Source organism: Myodes glareolus, chromosome 6 (assembly GCF_982192425.1).
Source record: "Myodes glareolus chromosome 6, mMyoGla1.1, whole genome shotgun sequence".
Lineage (NCBI taxonomy): Eukaryota > Metazoa > Chordata > Mammalia > Rodentia > Cricetidae > Myodes > Myodes glareolus.
In genome coordinates this window covers 28,112,424-28,128,399 of record NC_142031.1, presented here as the reverse complement: position 1 = coordinate 28,128,399, position 15,976 = coordinate 28,112,424, and the positions used below count along the sequence as shown (strand labels likewise).

General features: G+C 42.2%; 2 protein-coding genes and 1 pseudogene across 10 annotated transcripts in view; 2 read left to right on the top strand and 1 right to left on the bottom strand.

The window, feature by feature from the left end:
• The window catches only part of LOC125388356 (N-acetyltransferase 8F1-like), a 29,559-nt gene that overhangs the window by 6,788 nt on the left and 6,795 nt on the right, over nucleotides 1-15,976 (top strand). The window contains exons 3-6 of one of the 9 annotated variants that reach the window (XR_015738083.1): nucleotides 4,739-4,877; nucleotides 11,674-11,748; nucleotides 12,453-12,650; nucleotides 13,193-13,239. Coding sequence is in view for 4 of the 9 variants with exons in the window: in XM_085690566.2 (XP_085546692.1) it covers nucleotides 4,739-4,877; nucleotides 9,917-10,003 (226 nt within the window). In the remaining 5 variants the exon portion in view is untranslated. The other 8 variants (XR_015738085.1, XR_015738084.1, XR_015738086.1 and 5 more) reach the window with 8 other exon arrangements.
• Nucleotides 5,290-9,063, top strand: LOC146894135 (N-acetyltransferase family 8 member 2-like). Its single transcript, XM_085690570.2, has one exon. The coding sequence runs from the start codon at nucleotides 5,290-5,292 to the stop codon at nucleotides 5,968-5,970; it is 681 nt and encodes a 226-aa protein (XP_085546696.2). The 3' UTR covers nucleotides 5,971-9,063.
• Nucleotides 14,199-14,859, bottom strand: LOC148121696 (small ribosomal subunit protein eS7 pseudogene; annotated as a pseudogene).

Sequence of the window (15,976 nt, the reverse complement as noted above, 5' to 3'; positions counted from 1 at the left end):
CAGTCACTGTGGAGGACATGTCTCACCAGGAAAATCAAAAAATCCAGTGCCTTCTATTAAAAAACCATACTGTTCTGGATGATGGAATAAACATGGAGGATTAATCAAAAATTCCAATAGGAAATAGGAAACATATATTCTGGCAGACTTCTATAATCAAAGACCAAACCTTAGAGAGTGTGTGTATAGATGTATGGTAATTGTGGGTTTGATAGATATGGGTGTGGATGTGAGTATCATTACTTCAGAATCTTGTCATCCAAATTTGCCTCTTCCAGAGGCATATGTTAAATTCCTAGGAATTGGAACCCTATCTCAAGTGAAGCAATGCTCAAGGTGGGTTGAATGAATAGGGCTAAAAGGACAGAGAGGAAGTCTGAGATTGCATGTGGCTAATATCATAGTAAGTTTATGGGGTCATGACCTACTGCAGCAATGAATTACCCAGATTAACATTCCTGCAGTCCCAGAAACTCATATTTCTGGGAAGGATATTATAAAGTACTATACACAAAGGACACCAGCCATTTAGGCTGTACAAGAACACAAAGCAACTAGCAAACCTTTAGAGGTACCAACAGACCTACCTTTAAAATGGTTAACTGAGAAACCAATATGGCTTTTGACAGAAGAAAAACTGCAGGCTTTAGAACAGCTGGTACAGGAGCAACTAGATGATCAACATATTGAAGAATCAACCAACCCTTGGAATTTTCCTGTATTTGTGGTTAAAAAAGAAATATTGTAAATGGAGAACGGTGACAGATCTAATAGCTGTCAACAAGGTAATTCCAGCCATGGGCCCTCTACAATCTGGACTTCCTCTGCCTTCTCTATTACTAAAAGGATGGTCTCTTAAGTTACTGACTTAAAAGATTATTTCCTCACTATACCTTTACAAGAAAAGGACAGAGAAAAATTTACCTTCACAGTGCCTACTTATAATAATTCTCAGCATACTAGGAGATACCAGTGAAACGTCCTTCCACAGGGAATGCTCAATAGCTCCACCCTGTGCCAATTCTTTGTAAGCCAGTCATTGGAAATATTATATAAGCAACTTCCTAAATCTATAACTTACCATTACATGGATGACATTTTGCTATCTGATTCAAACATAGATACTTTAGAAAGAATGTCTGAAGAAGTAAAGAAAGTTTTGCCAAAATGGGGAATATAAATCACTCCTGAAAAAATACAGAGAGATTCTGTAAATTACCTAGGTTATAAAGAAAATAGGTTTACAGAAAATTAGAACACAAAATGCACAAATTAGAAGAGACCAATTGCGAACTCCTAATGACTTTCAATGATTGTTAGGAAACATTTCCAGTGTATGACCAGGTGTTGGGATAACACCTGATCCAAAGGTTCATTTAAAAAAAACCTTAGATGGTAACAAATACTTAAATAGTCCCAGGGAATTAACAGTTAAACCTGAAAAGAAATTGATTGTAGTTGAAGAAAAATTACAGGAAGCACATGTGGATAGGGTGAATCCAAATTTTAATTGTATTGGCTTCCAGAATTTCCCCTATAGGAATTTTAATGTAAAGTAAAGATATTATCTTAGAATGAATCTTTTTACAATATAAACCTACTAAAAAATTTTTAAAAAATGTGGAAAAGATCTCTGAATTAATCATAAAAGGAAAATTGAGACTTCATCAACTAGCAGAAATAGACCCAGTAGAGATTATAGTGCTTTTTACTGCTGATGAAAAAAACCCCAATTCTTTGATAGCTGGACCTTACTAAACCATTACATTCTTACAGCTGGCCACCATGCTCTATTCCATTGTTTGTCCACTTCCTCCTCCTGAGGCTGACTTCCAAGGTCCAGCTATCAAAAGTCCCTTTCGGCTGCCCTAATTAACATGCCCAATCAAAGTTAAGCACCTCATCCTAAGACAGGGTTTTCCTCTTTCCCATTTTGTATCGGCCATCCAGTGGCAGTCCTTTCTCCCACCTGGGCAAATATCCTTTCTTTCTCTCCCAAAAGCTCCATAACCTACCAAAACAGTGGCACCATCTGGACAGCAAATGTTCAAACACATAAGCCTGTGGGGAATATTTGGCGTTCAGTCTGTAACAGCAGCCTCCACCAGGAACTCGGTTGGCAGCTTCTAGTTTGCCATGAGGAAGCTAAAGAATCATTGACAGGCAAGCAACAGGCTTTCCAAATGTGGCCTTGCCCTAATATGACCCTTGATGCTCTGCCAAAGACTTGTGTTCATCCCTGTCTGAATCATGTTGAATCTGCTGCCATTGTGGCTCCAAAATGTATGCCCACATGATGGAGGCTTAGAGGTCTTGATACCTTTACTCTGGTCTTAGCTACCTCCATGTTCCTTGAACCTTAGCCTGCTCCATGATTTCTTTGTCAACTCAGACAAGACTCTCCTACAAATAATACAGACTTTGAGGTGCTGGCAGACCATGAAATGCAAGATAGTGGCAAGCCTTACCTCTGAATTAGTGATAATGACATTTCTTTTAGCTAGGCTCACTTTGTAGCTGGGACTCAAGTGCTGACACTGGTGGGTAGCTTGATTTCACTCACAGTTGCTCTGTGTAACCAGCTGTTTTGTGAGCAAACTGCACATTTGCACTTCCCTAGCTCAGATGCTACACCCACCTTGGGGAAAGTCTGCTACAATCTTCTCCACTGATTGATTCCTCCATATAGATCAAGTCTCATAAATGATGGAGGAGGGTCATCTGTCTATGTGTTACTTTCATTGGTTAATAAAGAGACTGCCTTGGCCTTTGATAGGACAGCAGCTTAGATAGGCAGAGTAGACAGAACAGAATGCTGGGAGAAAGAAAGCAGGTTCGAAAGAGCCACCTCCATGAGCTGCCAGGTCAGACATGCTGAATCTCTCCCGATAAGCCACGACCTTGTGGTGATATACAGATTATTAGAAATGGGTTGAATCAATATGTGAGAGATAGCCAATAAGAGGCTGGAGGTAATGTGCCAGGCAGTGTTTAAATGAATATAGTTTCCATGTAATTATTTCAGGTATAAGGCTAGCCGGGAGCCGGGCAGGTGGCAGGAACTGGCCTGCCGCTCCTTCAGCACAAAAACATACACAAAGTTTAAGCATCTCACTAGTTAAAAGGCTATCTATCTGCTCCTTATAAGGGTCCAAGTTACATCAACTTGAAGCCGGTGTTCTCTCTCTCCCCTATCTCCCACATTCCTCCTTACATCCTACCCTTACCCCCTCAGAATCCATGTAAAATGTCTTTCCTCAAAAGTTTTGACCATATTTTTCCCAAGCTGTTCCTTAGCCCTTCTCAGGGAAATCCTGATTAATTTCTCTTTGGCCTGAGAAGCTTCCCTCCCTGCTGGCAGAAGCTAATGAACCTCTCCTAGAGTCTTGACCCCAAGACTTCCCAGGAAAAACCTCTACCTCACTACATCTCACCCCCTCCCCACATCTTCTGGTCTTTATTGCTATGTTGAAATTCCAAAGTTTTTACTGTCCCTCAAGCCCAAAATGCTACTGAGAGCCTTCTTCAATGTAAGATCCCACCAAGACTGCCTTCCATCTTTCTCCTTAGAGTTCACCAGAGGCCCGGCTAAATGCTACATCAAAGTGCTGGCTTGCAGATGACCCTGTGCTATGCCCATCAGTCCTGTTTTTGTGGCCCTACATATGCGACCTAGTCCTCACGTCCAAAGACTCCCCTACTTTGCCACACATGACTCCTGAGGAGTGTCTATGATGTAAGGCTCCACTCTACCTGCTTGTCTGTTTTCTCCTGAGAGCACACTGTCTCTGCCTCCAATAAGCCCAAGTAAACTGCAGGGGAGAAGTGCTGACTTCCAGCCTGACCCTGGTCAGGAAGCCCTGAGAAGAGACAACAGGGCCCTCACTGATGTGTAGGAAACAACTGGGGCAAAGAGCACTCATCTCACAAGGATAGCTTGTAAGAGGAGGCCCCTCTGTGTCTTGTCTGATTTGGTGAGGTACTTCCTCAGCTAATCTGCATGAGGAGTATGATATCTTGGTTCTGAAGAGCTGCCAAGTTCACAAAGCTGAGCACTGTGTGGGGCCTGTTATCTAGATAAGCGCTGCAGGGGCTGAGAAGGATGCATCCAGCGAAACAGTCCCATTAACATGGTGGCTTAGTGAGGGCATGATGGTTAGGAGGGGGCAGCAAGTCAGTTTGGACCATCAGGATCCATCATCCTAAAACAACCAGAGCTCAGAGAGAAGAGAAGGCCAGCTTGTCCTGAGTACACGCCTCTCCCAGCAGTTGTGTGCCAAGGACCAGGCTGGGAGCCAGAGGTGGCAGTGTTCTAGGAGGAAAGAGGCTGTGATATGAAGGGGACAGAGAGGAGAGGGAGGCCACCACAATGGTGAGGAACTCTGGGCCAGCCAGAGCCAGTTTCCTCTCCAGGTGAAGCTTATGCAGATCTGGAGATGATGAAATGAGGATCCCCTCCCGTGTCACATTTCAGCCCTTGACTTTTGGTTTATGATTGACCAGGAGTCAGCTAATGAAGGGACAGGCCAGATCTGCTCCCTAGAGCCTCATGAGACCCTGGTACGTTCTACTGGGTGTCATTGGAGGTTGAGGCCATCCTGGGCACTCTTGCAACTGTGGTATCAGGTGAGAGAAAAGAGGGCTGAGACTCGGGGATCTCTAAGGGTCTTGAGCCCCACACCCTTGAAGAGGACCCATGGGTGGAATGTTTTTGGTTTGACGCTTTGCTTTTCTGTAGACTGAGGCTTTCCAACTGCTGGGAAAAGGATCTGCTGATACTTGTGCCTGGAAACACAGAAGAGTTCAGTGTCAGGATCCTGAAGAGGAAACAAAGACCTCAGAACAACATAGTTTCCCAGCGTACCCCAATATCCAAGGTGAGATAACACATAGTCGGATAAGGAGTGTGACAGGGAAGGTATGCACATAGCTTACTGTAGTAAATCTTCAGAGCAGCCTAGAAACCAGGTAATGATTTACCATGGTCTACAGATGAAGACACACAGGCATGACAAGGGGCATGTCCCAGGGTCACATGGCAAGAAGAGGGAAGAAGCAACGACTGTTAGGAGACGCTGACATGAGGCTTTCTCTCGGTAGCAGTGTCCTTCTTCCTCCTATGTGTTGACAGAGGCACAGCCATCTGTAGAGTCTCCCTGGTTTCTGGGAGGCTGGGAGAGGTTTGGGGACTGACCTGGCTTCCTCTGTCTTCTGCAGGACTCAGGGAAGCTGTGCAAGAAGGTCTCGCTGTCCCTGTGATCACTGATATTTGAGAGCCAGAGGTCTCCCATGGCTCCTTATCACATCCGCCAGTCCCAGGAGAGGGACCACAAAAGAGCCCTAGAATTATTCTCTACGGGCATGGAGGAGCATATCCCTGCTGTCTTCAGCCATATTTTGACACTGCCCCAGACTCTCCTGACCTTACTTGGGATGCTCGTGACCATAGTCCTGGTTCATGGCTCCTGGCTCCTGGCCACAGTGTGGTGCCTCCTTGCACTCCTTTGCCTGTGGCTCTTTATCTGGCATTCTTGCAGAAAGTATATATCTACATGCTTGCAAGCAGACATGGCTGACATCACTAAGTCGTACCTGAATGCACGTGGCTCCTTCTGGGTGGCTGAGTCTGGGGACCAGGTGGTGGGCATCGTGGGTGGTCTGCCAGTTAAGGATCCCCCACTAGGAAGGAAGCAGCTGCAGCTCCTTCGCCTGTCTGTGTCCTCACAGCATCGAGGACAGGGGATAGCGAAAGCACTGGTCAGAACTGTCCTCCAGTTTGCACGGGACCAGGGCTACAGTGACGTTGTCCTTGAGACCAGCATTGTGCAGTATAGTGCTTTGGCTCTCTACCAGGCCATGGGCTTCCGGAAGACAGATGAGTACTTTGTTAGCACAATCCGGCGGTTAATGTCTTTTTCTATCCTTCGTTTCACTTACTCTCTCCCTTTTGATTGGGAACCACGGATGTGATCCTTTTCCTTTGTGTGTGTGTGAGGCTCCAGCTCACTCTGCTGCAGGAACCAGCAAACCCTGGTAGTTTACAGCTGCCAATCACACGAGCTCGTTTTTCATTCCTCTCAGATCCAGTCTTGCTGGAGGTCTGAGTTGTAGATTTTGGCTACCTGTTCCTTTCTGTCCTTTGAAGTGTCACCTTTTCCTCTCTGGTGCCGTGATGATATAGCACAGAAGCCAACCTGAGCCCATACTGCACACAATTCATGTGTGAAACATTAGCTCACAGTTTCAGCTGGGTGGTGTCAAGTTCCAGCAGCCCAGTCAGGATTTAGCATCTGCAGAGAGGTGAAACTGAACCCAGAGGGAGCAGAGTATGTCCTGGGACACTTGGTGTGGGAGAATTGTCTGTATTCTGTCATGTTTTAAATAAACGCTGATTGGTCAGGCATGAAGTATAGGTGGGTCAACCAGACAGGAAGGGCGATGAGAACAGGAAAATTCTATGAAGGAGGAAGCCCATTCCTCCCAGTCCTGTGCAGATCACCAAAGAAGCAGGATGTGACCTACCCTGCTGAAAAAGGTACTGAGCCATGTGGCTAACATAGATAAGGATAATGGGTTAAAATACATTATAAGAGCTAATACGAAGCCTGAGCTAATATGCCAATCAGTTTATAATCTTATGGAGACCTCTGTGTTGTTTTCTTTGGGGCTAAACGGCTGTGAGAACTGGGCAGGACAGAAACCCCAACAAGCAAGGCCCTTATACTACAGAACGGTGCCCAACGTGGCCAATTAAATCCACTTAAAAACCTGAGAGAGCTTAATTTTAAACACAGAAAATACACAGACTTTAACAGAGCTTTTTGCTGTTTGCTGGAAGCTTGCCACAAGGAAATTTTTCTGAATCAGCAGCAGGAAAAAACTGGCGATTTTAAAATGCTGGCTTTCTGGGCTGTGCCGCCAGCGCAACCTCTGTCTCTTGCAGGAGACAGAGCATTTAGATGGAGTCTGTGAATAAAGTGCTATGGCTTGCTTGATGGCAATGTGGACTGCTATGTGCCTGGAACTGTGCGCAACTCAAGAGCACCACATGGCTCTGAGGCAGGAGCGGCGTGGCTCTGCCATGCTGAACTGCGCTGATCTCAGGCAGGAACTATCATAATTATCATAATATCAGTGCAGTTAAGGTTTAGACTCAGCAGGAAACAGGCGGTACCGTATTACCCCTACATTGCACAAGCTAAAGTTTTAAGAAGCACTTGGCATTTTAAGAAGTGCTCCTGAATAGTAAAGAATTACAGATTCACAATAGGACAGATTCAGACATAAAAGAACTCTAAAGGGGTCACATTGTTGGATGGGTGTACGTAGGCTTGGGAGAGAGAAGAAGTAAAGAGCATAGAGAGTCATAAAATAAAGTTAATGCTTTAAAAAGAAAGGGTAAAGTCTTTAAAGAGACAGAGTACAGATAGCCATAGATTAAAGGAAGTAAAAATATACAATAAGCCACATAAAGATGGAGAATACACAGAGCGTATGGATTATGCATATTATTGTGTTTTTTTTAAATCTTTTGACTGTGAAGGAGCTAAGTACAGAGAGATATTTCATTGTGTGGGCTGCTAAGCCAAACCAGCATGTATATTATAAAGGTATCTTGACTTCAGAATTTGGGTCTAAGGATATGATGCTTTGGAAAAGAGGTTCTTCTTTTGTTTCACAGAAGATGAGAACCTGTAAATTATTTCCAGACCAATAATACTGTTTCATGAACCCCACCCTCCTGAAAGGTTGCTGTGAACACCCTCAAAACTTACTTTGCTCAACTGCTGACTGAGAGGAACCTAGCAAACAGGATATTCCATGAAAGACCTGATTAACAGCGCTCCCATACAGCAGGAAGCAGTTTGGAGAGCAAAAACTGTGCCCGTATTTTCAAATATTGTTCATAAATGTTCTTTTACATTTAAAGGGGGATATGATATAGATATGAAAAAATTTACATTGGTATAAATTTTACTTTGTTGATATAAATTTAAGGACAATTTTGTTACATGTATATGCATTTCTGATCTTGATTAAGATATTGTGATTGTGTAGTTCATTTAAAAATGAGTTGTTGTAAGGAGAAGCCCTGAGGTCCAACATAAATGCTGTTGCCTCTGCCTTTGGACGAAGGCCTGACCTAAGGACTCATTCCTGAAGACATCGCATGCCTTGATCTCAAACTTAAAGGAGTCAAAGAGGGTATGAGCTTAAGAGTCTCTGCTGGCTGAATTTCTCGTGCCAAGGACAAGGCAGGCTGCTGAGGGGGAATTGTTGCAGACAGGTTTGCTTGGTTCTGGAACCCAGGTGCTGTACTGTTACATGCCAGGAAGATGTACACAATGGGGCAATACTGCCATTAGTGTGCAGACAGCTGCTATCTGATAAACGTAAGGCCTTTCCACAGGGCAGACTCCTACTGAGTACTCTAAGCCAAGATCAAGTCCTGTGGCTGTGGAGGCCATAAGGCCCAGTAAGGAGACTTCCCCTATTTTTGGTTTTTATTAGACAAGTATAACGTGTCAACTTGCCTTCCAAGCATTTGTGTTTATGCCCATAGATGGCTGCTGTGCCAGCCTCAGTATGAAAGGAGACTTCTCACAGAGGGTTGTGGTTATATCAGAAACTCATAATTGTCAAATTGCTAAAAATAATTTATTTATATAGCCCAGTACTGTGTCAGATATGGCAAAAAATAATGTATATATCATCTGTTTCAAGGTTTAGGAGAGCTCTAGGTGTGAGCGCATAAACATTTAAGATCTGAAGTGGGTAGAGTGTTGGGTCTGAATTGGAACATCCTCCAGTGGAGGGCTGACAGAGATGTGACAAACTCAGGAAAGGGCTCTTGTGAACTCTCCCTAAAATCACCTAGGCAATAAACATTTCCTAACAGAGAGAAGACTCTTAGGAACCCCAATGTTGCAGATTTTGTGTCTTGTTACCCATGCAATAGTGGGCTTTCCATTAATTCATCTGTCTGGGTTTGTCTTGCTGCTGTCAGTAATCCCTCATCCATGTTCCTGCAAGTACCTCCAATAAACTGGTTCATCAAACTTAGCTTTGGTCAAATCGTTCCTTTGGTCTCTCTGGTGCCCTGTCCAGTGATAATAGATGCTTGTTCTCATCCCAAGGGGAAGTCAGACAAAAACATTAACATGGGTACAAAAAGGGTGGGTTTTCTTTCATGTTGTACCCTCATGGGTAAGCCATACTTGATCCCAATGACAGGAGCAAAGAGGCCAAGTGGGTCCAGGATGGAAAGACTGCCAGAGTAGGAAGTCAGCGACTCCTGGCACCTGGGAAAGCTGTGTGGCCCTCCAGGTCGTTACTGGGGATCTCCTGCTTAGGGATTCTGCTCCTGGAAAAACACCCCCAGAACTGCACCTTGACCTTCCTGTCCCGTTCCTCCCTTTTCCCAAGGGACATGACAGCAGCTCCAGGGCAGCTTCCAAACAAGCTACACTGATGACCACTGACACTCTCCTCTTCTCCTACTTCCCCTGCTATTATCATATTATTATGGGTTCAGCAAATGCACTTCAGCACAGACAAAAGGATGCCTGTGAGCAGAGACAAAACTTGTCATATTGGGATCCTGGCTTCCATGGAGAGTTATTTCTTAGCTCCATGACCATCAGCTGCTGTGTTGCCTGCTGATTAGAAGAGGGGACATGGAGCTCCTTACTCCTCAAGGTTAATATCATGTGTTAAATGTCCACCTAAGCAATGCCTGTCCAGGGGCCAAAGAGCCCTCTTCAGGAGAAGGGAAAAGAATGTTTACAATGTTTTTGATTTGAAAGATTCTCTCAGTATCGTTACTGATTCACAATATGCAGGAAGAGTTGTCTTGAATATTGAAACCATTGAATTTATAACAGATGTTACAGATTTGACTTCATTATTCATACAGGTTCAAGATATCATCAGGAATAGGCCTTTTCCCATATATATAACACATATTCGATCCCATACGGGTCTGTCAGGTCCTCTTGCATAAGGTAAGGCAGAAATTGATTGATTATTGATTACAAGTATGTTGAAGGCCTCAGAATTTCATGAAAAACATCATATCAGTAGCAAAGGTTTACAGAAAGAGTTTTCTATTACATGACAACAAGCTAAGGAGATTATAAAGAGATGACCTACTTGCTTTTTATATAACAAAAACCCACTACCTGCAGGGAGTAACCCAAAGGGTACTCAAAAGAATACAATCTGGAAGATGGATGTATTCTACTTTTCAGATTTTGGAAAATTAAAATGTGTACACCAAACCATTGACAATTATTCAGGCTTTCAACGGGCAAGGGCCTTGAGCTCAGAAAAGACTGATTCAGTAATCATGCATTTATTAGAAGTTATGGCCATCATGGGTATCCCTGCACAAATAATGACAGACAATGCTTCCCCATATGTCTCTAAGTAAATGAAACAGTTTTTTGTTTATTATAATATAAAGCATATTACAGGTATACATACCAAACAATCCTACAGATCAGAGAGTAACAGAAATATCAAATCAAACTATAAAGGATATGTTAAACAGACAGAAAGGGATGGGAAATACCCCCAGAAATAGATTAAGCAGAAATGAATTGCTTAATGCCTTATTAATCTTGAATTTTTTAACGCTAATGAGAAAGGAACAACAGCAGCAGACAGACATTGGATAATAGAAAAAAACTTCTGAATTAAATCAGCCCATTTATTTAAGGATATGCTGACCTCACAATGGACGCCAGGAGGTGTGCTACCTTGGCAAAGGGGTTTTGCTCTTGTTTCCACAGGAGAAGAAAAGCTATGGACACCATCAAAATTAATAAAGATTCTGTTTGAAAAAGAGAAACCTCTTGAGAAAGAGAAATGACGGCTCATCCACAAAGGTGACAACCATACAGGTGCTAAGGAAACCTTATAAGAGTTGGGGCAGGATTCTGCTCTTGTTTTTGCAGGAAAATACTCATCTTCAAAAAGTCAAGAGACCCTGGACATCAAGATGCCTAAAGAGGAAAAGATAATTATCCAGATAAGATCACCAAACAAAGAGGATTATGACTTATAAGGACAGGTTATCTGAGGGTAAGAATATATATATATACACTACCTACCTTAATAATAGTCATGACTCACTTAAAAATCAAAGCTGGTTTTGGAGTTGAACAATGACTCTCTGTCCTTGTCTACATCCAAGCATGTTGTTAAAAGAAAAATTCAGAGTTTCTATCTCATGTCAGGAGCTGTCTGGTATGGAACAGAAAGAAAAAAAGAATTTAGAAAAAAATTATTTTTCTCCATACCTATTTTTGTCTCTATCAACCTTTCATTGAATATATGTCTGTATAAATGATGTTACATTTTTCACAATGAGCAATACATTTTCCTGCAGCAATAGTTGATGCTTCTAGGAAGAAGATGGGGTCCCACAACAACAACTCCACCTGGTAGATATGATGTCATGATGCTGATAGCTCCATTGTAAGACCTGTTTTGGGTACCAGCTGCTCAAGATGGTTCCAATTTGGTTAGCTGAAATGGTGCACCTTTTTACAATGTTCTGGCCAGAACTCCAAGTCGGATCCTCAGAGAAACTCTACCGAATACTCAGAGACTATTTGCAATTATATCAGACAGTAGCCTTGAAACTTAACCATCATTTTACTTTCACAGGATCCCATAGAAAGAATATCACCCCCATGTCAGCTGGAAGTAATTCCAGAAGATGATGGCCCCTCTTCCAATAAAGTTAGTCCTTAGGTTTAGGGACATCAATTAGGGGTTGATTATAATTGGTATAGGGTTGGGGGTTGGGGTGGAAATTATGTTGGTTCAGGGATCTCCTTAAAAAAAAGAGGGAAAATGGATAGGATAATAGATTAGTGTGAGCCTACTCACACTAATAATAATAGTGAGTAATAGAGTGAATATTTGTGAGCTATTATTTATAGTCAATTTACATTGGTATAGATTGTTGCATATTGATACAAATTTAAATTATATTGAATAGGTTCCTATTTTTGTCTACAATATTTGTATACCTAGGCAAAGTTATTTTGTCATATTATATGCACGCATGCTTCTAACTTTGCTTAAGGCATTTTGTATATTGATACAATTTTAGGATATATTTATCATATTGCAATATGTGTTTCTACTTCTGATCAAGATACTTATATACTGTTTACATTTTGAGGTCAATGTCCTCATTTGTTGCACAGTTGTTTAAAGATTGTTTAATACTCTAATATGAAGTCTTAGTATTGAAGTTATATAGGTATTAAGAATTATAGGTCAATAGTCATCCATGTTTGTCATATTTATAGTTAGACTAATAAGGTTCTTTAGATACATAGGGATTGTAGTCTTCATAGATAGATAACCATCAACTACTTCAAAGATCTGTAGAAGATGGCATTTAAATAACTTAGGGTTCTGTTGGCATGAGACAGGATTGCTCCTGGCAGCACCATTCTATTCCCGAGAGAATGTTGACCACTGAAGACACTCTACTTGGAGCTTGTTTTCTTATTGACAAAACTGGCCTTTGGGCAAGAAACTGCCCATGCCTCGACCACTGACGAAATGCACAATGACTGGACAGGACAAGCAGGATACAAGAAAAAAGACTGTCAAATCTTTAAGACAGGGTAAGACGATTTTGAAAACCTTCCTGAATCTGAAAATGGTTGGTCAGTTACTCTAGGCCCTAGCCAAAGTTGGTTGCTCCAATGTTGCAAATGAGACTTTGGGTGATTGCCCAGTTGTCTCTGTCATTAGTTGCACATTTTGGGAGTTGCTTGATTGCACTTCTTTCTTACTCAAGTAATAATAGTTCCCTTATCAGATCTTCAATGGGGTTGGAGACTAAATAGTCATAGTTATTTTCATCTCATGACTTGGCCAGGTTATTTATAATAAAAGACTTAGAATTTTTAGGATAGGATCATTATTGAAACATTTATCACATTTCTTGTTTGATATTGTTTATGATGGTTGTAATTCTAATTCTTAAACTTGATTCTTGTTCTTATTGTATATAATGCTGTTTTAGGCTTAGAGCTCTCTTATTCAAACTAAAGGGAGAGGTGCTGTAGGAACTCCTTCAGTCAGAAGCCTTTGTTACCAGCCCACTTGTGTGTGGCCTCTTATACTATAAATGTCAATGTAAAGTGCTCTCTCTCTCTTCCAGCTGCTGGAACGGTTGCTGTTCCCCATTCGAGCAGAGGACTGTGAGCTGTGAGTCTACCCCTAAATAAATAACCCTTTATTGTACTCAATTCTGAGCTAGTGTGGGATTTCTTTTTAGTGTCCCTCCTCAGTTATGAGCCAGCATGTGTGTGCTGGGAGTGCAACCCAGGCTGTCTGGAAGAGCAGCATTACTTTTACCCACCTCTCCCACCTTGCATGGAGCATATACATTAGTGATTAACTCATAGTTACAGATAATGCATAGGTGCCACATTAGGAAAGGAAACAAAAGCACTTCCCCTGGAGTCATTTAACCATGATGGAGTCCAGATTTGAATTTTCTTCTTTCTGCTCCCCATGTCTTCTGTCCTGTGTTCTTGTTGCATAAGTATTGATCTCTACTGCCTGGAACCTCTCTTGTGAATCTGTCCTGTCTGTGTCTTCTGTCTATGTGGGCTGTTGATTGTGTTTATATCTGTTGTATGAGCTATGTGTGTCTGTGTCTGCCCCTCACAAAGGACTTAACTCTCTATGTATTGAGCAGCATAGAAAGCATCACACAGGGAAGGTATGGAATCCTTAACACTGCAGTGGTTCTCAACATGTGTATCACTCACTACCATCAGAAAACACAGATTTCTGATGGTCTTAGGTACTCTCAATCATAAATTTAATTTGTTGCTACTTCACAACTATAATTTTGCTACTGAGCAGTTTCTCAGTTCATACCACTGGAAATATGTGTTTTCCAATGCTTGCCACCCACCAGGTTGAGAATCACGGCTTCACAGAATCTTTAACGGTCTTACAAGAGGTTAAGTCTGTCTCTACCTGATCCCAGCTGACCCAGATAGCAAACAACATTGTTTTGATAAACGATACCCATAAATGCTGCTTTCAACTTTTATATTTGTTGCTTTCATCAAGTGATACAGATGCATTATCCAGGTCTAGGGAATGGAAGAATATATAACTTAAGATTGCAGCTATACATTAGTTCAGGCTGTGCAAGTTGATTTCATGGGAAACCCAAGGCCAGTAAAGATGAGTATTACATTGTTCTCACTCCCTCCCTCCCCCTCTCTCTAATTTTGAAAAACACGTTATCCAGTCATTTTCTTTGCAACCAAAACTCTGGAGATTCAAAATTAACATACTTGCTCGTGAGCTTCTTAAACACACCAGAGGAAGCTTGTCTGCCATGTTGTTCTGCTGAACTTGATCTGAATGAACCTGTACAGGCCAGTTGCCATCCAGCTCCACATGGATCCTCTTACCCACAATTCACTTGGGAAGACCCAGTCCTTAAGGATGGTGTCATGAACTGCTGTCAGTGTGTGGCTTCTGGGAATGTTTGCTTATTTTCTGTATGGCTTTTTGAGCTGGCTTTGGCAGGCCTCTCTTCTGAGCTGTGAAGACAATGTGTTTTCCGCTAAACCTTTTCTCCAATTCACAAGCTCGCCTGGCTTGGATTTTCTGGGATTTCAGCTAAGGAACTGGCATAAAAATTAGGGTAGCTTTCTGACCACCACCAACTTCGATAATGTTGGTGAGGTTGAGTTCTGCCATCTGCATCCTGAGATCTGAGTTCATCTCCAGCTTGGGCAGCAGCTGAGAGATGTCAGGCTCTTCACAGTCTTGGTGCTTGAGCTGAACATAGCCTCGTCCTTAGGGAGTGCTGGCTTAGAAACACACTGTTCTCTCAACGGCAGGTGAAGCAGTTTGAGTACACAGTAGAATGGCGGTCTTAAGTGACCTTGAGGTACATTATTAACTCTGACTGTGAGGCCCAGCATAAGTTCCAATATCTTAGAAAGTAAGAGATCTTCTCATAGTATATCACTACACAGCCCAAGCTTAATGGATACTGGACAGAATCCTTGCATCTACCATATCTTGTTATATTTCTTTTTTCTCAATAAATACTCCCATATTAATTTTCACATATAATTTTGAATATTGCATTAATAGTTCTTAATTTCATAGGGAGTGATTACGAGCAAAATCCAGTGATAAACATGTATGAAAATGTCATCAGCTGATTAACCTTGCAGGCTAAGTAAATATTAGAGTCCAAAAATAAGTGTCTGGTTATTAATAAACAACACAGTTCTCTCTTCTCGATTATGATGAAAATACAGATTTATAAAGCTTTTGGGGTTTGTTTGCAGTGTGTGTGCACATAAGCATATGTGGAAGCATGTGCAGGCGTGTGCATATGCAGGCGTGTGCATGTGCACAGATGCCAGAAGCTCAGGGCAGGTGTTTTCTCCCAACACTTCCCACTTTGTATTTTAAGGCAGGGTGTCTCCTGCTGAATCTGGAGCTCACAATCCAGCTAGTTAGGCCAGGCATCTGACTCTGGAATCTGGAACTCTGGCTCCCACAGGCTCAGCTTGGTATTGGCGCTGGGGATCCAAGCCCTGGTGCTCATGCTTGTTGGGCAAACACTTCAGCCACCGCACCAGTCACCAGACCGCAATATTTTTGATTTCTTATACTTGTTATTTCCGGAAGGATGCTCAGGGAAACCCGATGGCCTTCCACTTGAGATGTTCCCACCCTCTTCAATGCTATCAGAATTGAAGTGTTGACTGCTGAGATAGTTTTCAAAACCCCTGATATCAAAACAAAACAAGGCACTAGGGTTTACTATGTCTGATACACCTCCCAAGCTGCCTTCTTCCTCAGCCACATTCTTCCTCTTTTTCAGACACTAGTTTTCCCTTTGGATGGTCAAACACAATTTTGGTAGACTTTTCATAGCAATTTTCCCGGTTTGAAG